General features: G+C 38.0%; 1 protein-coding gene across 1 annotated transcript; it reads right to left on the minus strand.

The window, feature by feature from the left end:
* Positions 1-1,340: 1,340 nt before the first annotated feature.
* TMEM184C (transmembrane protein 184C) lies at positions 1,341-7,630 on the minus strand (the record flags this gene model as incomplete). The annotated part of the gene is made up of 7 exons (XM_009872130.1): positions 1,341-2,054; positions 2,503-2,674; positions 3,281-3,380; positions 3,991-4,103; positions 5,508-5,601; positions 6,480-6,554; positions 7,352-7,630. Coding segments are annotated over 7 exons (1,126 nt in total), but the record flags the coding sequence as incomplete, so codon positions are not given.
* Positions 7,631-8,712: the final 1,082 nt, after the last annotated feature.

Consider the following 8,712-nt stretch of genomic DNA (forward strand, 5'->3'; position numbering starts at 1 on the left):
AAAGATACCTGGAACCAAGCATAAAAAAGTAGATTTTGATTCTTTGTAAGCTCAAACAAGTATTCCCTATTCAGTATAAGCCTTAAAATACCAAAAGCGACAACTCTTTTAGTAATTGTACTTAAGATCCCCTTCCTCCATGAAGAGGAGAGTTCTATTCATGTGTCATTCACACTCTTGAAATACTGTAGCAGTAAATGAAATGAAAAGAAGGTGAACAGTTTAAATAAAATCTTTAATTGCTTATTTACAACAAAGGCAATGACTTGGCAAATTGAAAATGATGATTTATACTTTCACACTTAACGTCAATACAGAGAGTACACAGTAAACTGTAAAATATGCAGCCTAGTGAGTAAGGCGCAATATTTACATCACACTAGTACTGCAAAAAAAAAAAAAAAGCAAGCACTTAAGATGAATTTACTGTGACAGCCAGAAGTTAAAACATTTATCCTGTAAATGCTAACGATGCTGAAAAAAACCTGCACTCCAGATGTCAGTTAAAAGATCCGTGCTCTAGGGTTTTGGGGTTTTTTGCCAGATTGCAAACATGCAATTGTAGTAAAAATCTAGTAATGGCATAAAAACAGTACCCCTCTGATTTTGTCAGTTATTGCAAAATAACATTTTTGTACAAGTGTACTTAATTCTTCATGGTCTGAAATCTAATGCTAGTAGCTCCAGCAGTAGATGAGTTTTACCACAGCAAAGGTGTCTTCTGGGGTGGTGAGAGAAAAATCAACTATTACATTTGAATCCAGGCTATACTAGAAGCATAATACAATAATCACACACACAAATTTATGAATACAAATTACTACAGACACTTTGTCAAGATATCCTGCTTTAACAGCTTAAAAAACCATAACCGTTAAAGAATTTATTGCAGCCCAAAATAAATAAATCAGTTTTGTTTTCTACTTCCTTTTTGACATCCTTTAGTCCTTCCTCCTCCATGTACTTTAAGGTAATAACCATTATCTTTATTTTTAGAAGGACAGGAACAAAGTAGTCAAGTGTACAGTAATTTAAGTGTAAGTGTAATTCAGAACCTATCATCCTGGCTGTCTCTTCTGAATGTAGAAGACTTAAAATTATGAGCTACAAGGACAACAGATACACCAACAATATGTTCTGGGCATGGAATTTTAGAGTGAGGCCTGTAGGGAATGCTTTCTTTGTACAGATTCTTTACTGATGCTCTGTTATCTTCATGAAGGGGTTTTATTTAGCTATGCAGGAAAAGGTAGATGATGGCATCTGTACACAAGTTACCATTTTGTCCACACTCCATTCAGCAGGGGGGTGCGGAAGTTGCTGTGAGCCAGAGGACAACCAAACCTAAGACATTGTTTGCTGCTGCCCTCCTTAAATTACATTCTTGAAATTTAAGTTTTCCCATTGCTAGTGGTACTCACACTTCACCGTAAGAAGAGCAGAGCATTTTCTCAAATGTTTCTTTTGTATTAATAGAAGTTGTTGTAATTTTGACATCATCTGTAAGTTTTTAGCAGTTTAAGGAGTTGATTCTTAAATTTAATGCAGAAACTTTTCCAGTGTGCGTGTTTCATAGTCGTGGGGTCCTCACAGATACTCACATCTGTTAGAGATTCAGAATTCCAAAGTCAGTTACAGCCATAGCCTCTTCCTGTCTGCACAGTAGCTTTTCCCAGCTTTTCAACTTTCATCACTAATAGGACATGTTAATAGAACATGTGTGGGAATTTTTTAACAGGCTCCTTCAAAGAGAAGGTGAGTCTAACTTTTATCCAAAGCTTTCTCTGATAAGTTGTGCACTAGTTTGGGTGACTCCTCAGCGTCTCGAATAGCTGGAGCGTTATAAATACCATCAACTGCAGGGACTGTTGTTGGTGTTGTGAGAGGTGTCACAGTGTGTCCAAACCCCTGATAATGACCCATGGGCGAAGATGGCATTGAAGAAGCATCAGAAATTGGGTCTTGAGTAGATGAAGACAGTAAACTCGTATGCTCATTTTGTTCATGATCCTCTGGAAAAAACATTTTTCTTGGCTGGCCCAAAACTGTCCTTCCTAGAATTACACCAAATGAAAATACTTTTTAATACTTCAGGAAATATACCAAGGCCTTTGAATCTATCAACTCTTAAATAGGTATGTTAAATTAGAAGATAAGTCTTTGTTTTATAACAGATTTACACAGATATTGTTAGCCTTAATAAATAAAAGAATGTCTTTTGATTTAAAAACCACAGACACACCAAAAAAAACCATACTAAACCCCACATTTCTCTCTTGTACCTAACACACCTGAAACTTACTTTGGGATCTGTCTATTTAAAAGAACTAGACTCTAAAATCAGGAGTGGTCTTTCCAGTAAAGTACGAGACAAACCATGAAATCCTCTAGGGATACAGCTGCCACTGATGTGCTATGGAATGTTCTCGATGTACTATAGAGATAGATAATAAAGCTGGAAATACACATGCTGTTAGCAGATCATACGAAGCTGTTACTTACCAACATTTCGAACCTGTTCCGATATATCTGCCCTTAAATCAGAAATATCCCACATGGCAAGAAAAGAGTCGAAGCATGACCCTTCTTCAGCTTCTTGAACGTATGGTTTATAGGAAAAACTGTAGTGATGCGCAATAGCAGCCAGGAACATCTCAACACAAATGATAAAATCCTGCAACGAGAGAGATACCAACTTAATTTATAACTGGAGAAAACCAGTTCCTGGGTTTCTCCTACAACTGACAGACTGCAACTGCCTTGGGATACTGGTGTCAGCTACTTTTCCACCAGAGGTAGGATATTCTTGGCAGGCTCCAGAGCACGATGTGGACTACGTGGACTACGTACATCTTGGAATCAGTCCCTGCCTGAAGGGCTGACTTGCTGGAAGCAGATATTCAGCAAGCACCAACTCTACAATAAATTCTTGCAAGAAGAAATGCAAGGATATCCAACAAGTACTTAACTGGGGCACATTCCTTCTGCCTAACACACGGATAGAGAAGGACTGAGCATAAAACTCACTTGGGGTGACGGGCTGAAACTTCGCCCAACTTAGAATATATTCAGTATTAATCTAGCCTGTGTTAATTAAAGTGTGACAATATTTGCTTGCAATCAGCTGTCATAGAATCACAGAATGGCCTAGACCTGAGAGATCATTTAATCCTACCTCCCTGTCATGGGCAGGGACGCCTCTCAACTAGCCACGGGGACCAAACGGGGATGTCATCTTACATAGAGCCATTCTTCTTAAGAAGTACATGTCTGCTCCTACCTGTAGGCCCGTAGCCACAGCTTCCACACTTTGCCATTCCCAGGTGTGTTTCTCAGAAATAACTCCAACTTTTACCAACAATGCAATAAGCACAGCTTGCCTGTAAAGCAAGCAGATCTGGTAAACTGGATCTGTCTGGGTACGTACGTATGTGTATAGGAAGAATCCTTCAAAAAATTACTGTTTACATATTTACATTTTAAGAATAAAACAGACTTACTACATCCATGGTCCTAAAGATCAACAGAGAACACAACCAAAGAAAAGTTTGTTGTTCCAGTTAGTTGTTAGAACAAGTTGCTTCTCTTTCAGGGTATTACTGTGTAGCCCACAGAGTAACATTCAGATAGTCAAATGCACTTGCTTATTAGCAGTTAAGGGTGAATAATGCTTAAATAGTAATTTAATTAAATAATTAGCTTACAGTAATTTTGAAAAAGCTTTTTCTTTTCTTTAAAAAGTAAAAAAAATAATTTTTGCTTTTAAATAACTGCAAGTGAAGATTCTCAAATAAATTATGTTCTTGAGAATCACAAAACAGCAAGCCTGAAAAATAATCACAAGTTAACAAGACTGGTCTGTCCAACTACTAGTACACTTTTCCCGTTGCAGCACTTTACTATAGGTAGAATTTTTTGTCACCTCAGTAACAAATCCAGCCTTTTAATCCACCCTGAGAACAAGAAGTAACGAGTAAATAATTCACTTACCAGAAAGAAACAAAAACTACCATCTTCACACAAAGGAACTTGCCAACAGGCTGGATAGGGTTCAGTTCTTCACGTAGTACTTTATAGAACAGCACCAGACAATACATAGCAAACTAAAGGAAATAAAATAAAAAAAAAGCCTTCAAATCCTTGTTTATTTTGTGAGGGAGTTGTTTCACAGCATGTCTTCAGTTCAGAAATATATCAGAGTAAGATACGAACTTAAAAAACTATTTTAGAAAAGAGGCTCTGGATTTATGGAATCTTCACCTTACTGTTTTCAGAAATTATATTTCTGAAATGCACGGTATTGGCAAACAGAGACTGAAGTCATCTATCTACACACTAAAGCAAAGCATAGGAAGGTCCCATAAAGTCTCTTCAATATCAAGCACATGTCTAGGGAAAATGGCGTGAACAGCCCATGTTCCTTCAGGCTTCTGTTAAGAACACCTCAAATATTGCCCCTTGATGAGAGACAAGACAATGAATGCAAATCCGAAGGAGTTCTTACTAATGACAACTGAAAGCAACCGAACTCATGTATAGTCAAACCTAAGGAATTGATCTCCCCTCTTCATACACCTCCTCCTAGCCTTTACTACGAAGTTACTTTCAGCAATCACGCAACCAGGACATGCAGAAATATGTGCTGCTGCTGGGACTGTTGTCACAGCAGAAAGCAGTGACAGCTCCTTTCCTAACAGTTCCCATCAAACACAGGGGCAGCAGGAGGACAAGGAGAATGCCCCTTTTGGATGGGATGCCATGTTGTTCTGACTCCTGCTGCTGTTGTCAAGCAAACTAAGAAACTTGGAGGCTAGAAGGCTAAGGAGCAAGAGGCCAGAGCTGCTGCTCTCTCCTCTTGCAATAGCTCATGTGTGACGTGCCCTGGGTGAAGCAGAAAATGACTCCTCTGCATTCCCAGCAAGCCACTAAATGCAATCCCTGACTTCTAAAATCAAACTTTCAAGTCTAAGGGCTGATACGTTAACCTGACATCATCTGGGCAGCTCAAACAACAAGACAAGGTGTCAGGCAGAGCAGAATCTCAGCACTGCATGCACCTTTTCCATTTTTTTCCTGTCAATGTTGTTACCACTCACTTTGTAACTCAGTATTTTTAACACAGCCACTGCTGATTCTTTGTCTGTGTGCTCACAGGAAGCTAAGGGGGGTGAAGGAAGTCATCTCTTGGGCAAAGGGGCAGGTCTGCAGCTCTAACATGAGTAGGCCATACCACTTCTCCCATGGAATGGCTTGGGCTAAAGAGGTGGGAGACTTCATTGCTTTATGGACCTTCATGGTAAAAATAGTAAGTTTTCAAACATCTGTTTTCCTAGTATTTTGCACACGCAGTATTTAACAGGTAGTAACCTTGACTCCCAGTTGGAAATATTCTACCCATAAGAATTTAAATGCATTAACACAATTACTGTCAATAGTTTGCATAGAGGATTTGCATAATACTAATACGATGACTTAAAAGAGCAGAAAAATGTATTCTTGATACTCACTAGCTGTGACATGTTGTTAAGTATAACCAAGTAAGTCCAAGCATTGTTGAAGCTGAAGTTTCCTTCATCGTACACTCCCACTAGTTCACAAATTCTGAAAGAATTTTTTGAGTTAACCACCATGTAGTAAAAGATCGCTTTTTTGAAGTGCTACATTTTCATTACATTAATCATCTCTAAGAATTCAAAATCTCTTGATACTCAAATGGGGGCACTGGGGGATCTGCACAAGAATGTTTCCAACAGCTTATGGTGTATAAGTTAATATTGTAGTTTCAATAGAAGAAATAAGTGAATGCAGGGTTAACATAACCCATTGTTGACAGAATTCAACAGTTAAACATTTTTTAAAATGTTTTGCTTCTAACTGCTAGAGCACATACAGCTAATACAAATATTTATATGGATATTCTTTGCAAGTAGCAAGTGTTTCTATAGGCCCACAGAATTAACAGTAACGACCATCAATACAAAGTGCATGGAATTAGGCTTTCAGCATCAACATGCCTAACTGCCTGCTATTCCTTTACAACAGGTTATCCTATGTATGAAGGCACAGAGTCAGGTTTGTTACATGCAAAGTTTAATAAAATTTTAAAGTCAGGTTTCATGTAACTTTTAAAAACCCCCAATTGTTGAAGCCAATAAGAAAAGGGAGGAGGAAAAAGACTCTAAGAGATCATAAAAACATTTTTCCCTACCCTACATAAAGAGTACTTCACATTCTCTCCCACTGCTTTCAGCAGTAGGCATTAAGGATTTACTATTTCAATTCTGCAAATAGTCACTTGCTATAGAAAAGTCATAAAGAAATCATAGGTTCATTCAAATTGCTGGGACTCATTTAGCATGTAACATGACAAGTCTGCTTTCAAACAGCCTTGATTCAATACAAAGGCTATGAAAATTCTTTCCATGTAACTCAAAATTACATCCTGAAGATCAATATTAAATATTTATGAGCATACTTACAAAGCAATAATGGTAGTAAATGGTCTGACAACAGTGTACTGCAAAACACCCAGTTTACATCTAAATAATAAAACTCTGCAAGAGAAACACAAAATTCATTGTACAAGACATTAAAGACTAATCACTTACGGAAGTTTCCTGCTCTCAGTAGTTTCACTAAACTAAATTTCTGTTTCATGGTAGCTTCAATTTCTGCATCCAGGGCATCAGATGCTACAGTATATAGTGTGTGTATATATGCAATACACAAAAGACCTAGACTTTTATAGATACATAACATGAAATACTTGGTGATTTACTTCTTTTAGCCATGGAAAGCTTCTGGCTGGGCTAAACAAAGAGAATGCAATTTTCACTGTGTTTGAAGGATGACCTAAGTTCATAGTTTGTCTTTAATATTTTAAATAGCTTTATCAAAATCTCTTAAGAGAGATGCATTATCAGATTAAGCATGCAGAACAGAGAGTTCAGGAGTGTATCGCCTTTCATCCTTCACCTGTGGAAGTAGAAGCAATAGACTTTCTCCTCTACCAGCAATTCTACAGAAGGCTTTTGGCAAATATTATGTGAGAGCAAAGGAAGCAAATTCAAAGAGACCTTTTTCCAATATTTTTCAAAAATAAGGAAGTTTTCTACAGCACCTCCTGAGTTAATCCACATTAGTAACTATGTGCAATTTATAGGATGTTGTACAACTAGACAAAAACATAGTCACAGCTGCTTTCAGTAGGGCTTCATAGCTGACAAACAAAATGTGTGGAAACCGTAAACTCACTCTGCCAAGCAACAACAGCCTTACTACTAAATACGAAAACAAAATGTTCATATCTGATTACGCAGCTTGAAATTTTGAGATGTCATCGTATACTCACTCTCCCATAGCCCACGACGGACAGCAGCACAGAGGCGGCAGATGTCTCTGCTGATCTTTCGCTTCTATTATTAATACGAGGTTTGGATACCGGTTGGTTAGATAGTTTGAAAGAAAAACCATAAAATTATAGATGACATAAGCTTCATAGCATTCTCGACATGTATCCACATATATTGCAATGTTGGGGTATTTCAAAGCTATCCACTGTAAGAAGAGAGGTACACAAAAGGTTACACGCAAGAAAGACAAAAGTGATTCCAACGACAACACTGGCTTGCTAGTTCAGCCAGCAACACTTCATTAGACAACAGGCACTAATTAAACAAGGGCTTGAAGCATTTGGCTAAGAAAAGAGTGTAATGCTACAACTAGAAAATAACATACCCTAAAGATACACGTATAATTTCAGACTGCATCTCTGCTGCTTCAAATGGAAGCATGCTTAAAGCACTGCACAAGAGACGCTCTCTATCTTTGACAGAAATTCACATATTCCTGTAATTCACATATTCAATGCCAATATGCGTTTGAGAACTAACTCTTCAGTCCACCAGTAACTTGATTTCTTTTGGTATCTACTGTGTAACTTTGTTCCAGCATGTTTGCAAAATACAAAAGAAAGCAGAAAATCTGCCTTAAAGTGGTAGTCGCCTCTCTAAACCAGGATTTCATTTTGCAGAACTGTGATATGGAGCAGCTGTCAGAGCTTTCAGTTTCCAAGTACCACTGCTATTGCACTGTTCAGTGTCACCCGTCCCACTGGGGTTTTCTGTTTGTTTGTTTTGATTTGGTTTGTTTGCATTTTGTGGGGGTTTTAGGGGGTGGAGGTGGGGTGGGGTGGTGGAGGAATGGGGAGTTAAACAGAGGCAGGTCTTTTGAGTTTACTTCGCTTCCCTGGGTTGAGGAAAGCAAATGTTGTGTCTTCCCTGACCTTCTTATTAGAACTATTGAAGATGCTTCACATCCTCATCACTGTTAAGAAATACTAGAGATGACAGATGCTGCAATGCTTTTGTAGAAGATGTAATACTGCATCTAGTAAACTGAGAATACAGTATTTGAATCTGATAAGAGAATTTTATGTTCAGCTCAGATTAAGCACTGTAGGAGGACACCATATATGCAGCAAGCACCATAAGATATGGGAGTCTGGGGAAAGATTTCATTATGTCAGAAATATCCCTGAATGACTGGCTAGACTTCATTTAATTAGCAGACAATGTTCTTCCAGAAGAAAATTCTGTAGCTGAAATTGAAATATCAACCTGAGGTACTTGATATTCCCCACAGGAAACAGAGAATGTTATTTTCTTCTGCACTGTCCTTCATGCTTTAAACCCAAGTCTTTTTTAAAAAAAA

Source organism: Apaloderma vittatum, unplaced genomic scaffold, assembly GCF_000703405.1.
Source record: "Apaloderma vittatum isolate BGI_N311 unplaced genomic scaffold, ASM70340v1 scaffold12846, whole genome shotgun sequence".
NCBI classification, from domain to species: domain Eukaryota; kingdom Metazoa; phylum Chordata; class Aves; order Trogoniformes; family Trogonidae; genus Apaloderma; species Apaloderma vittatum.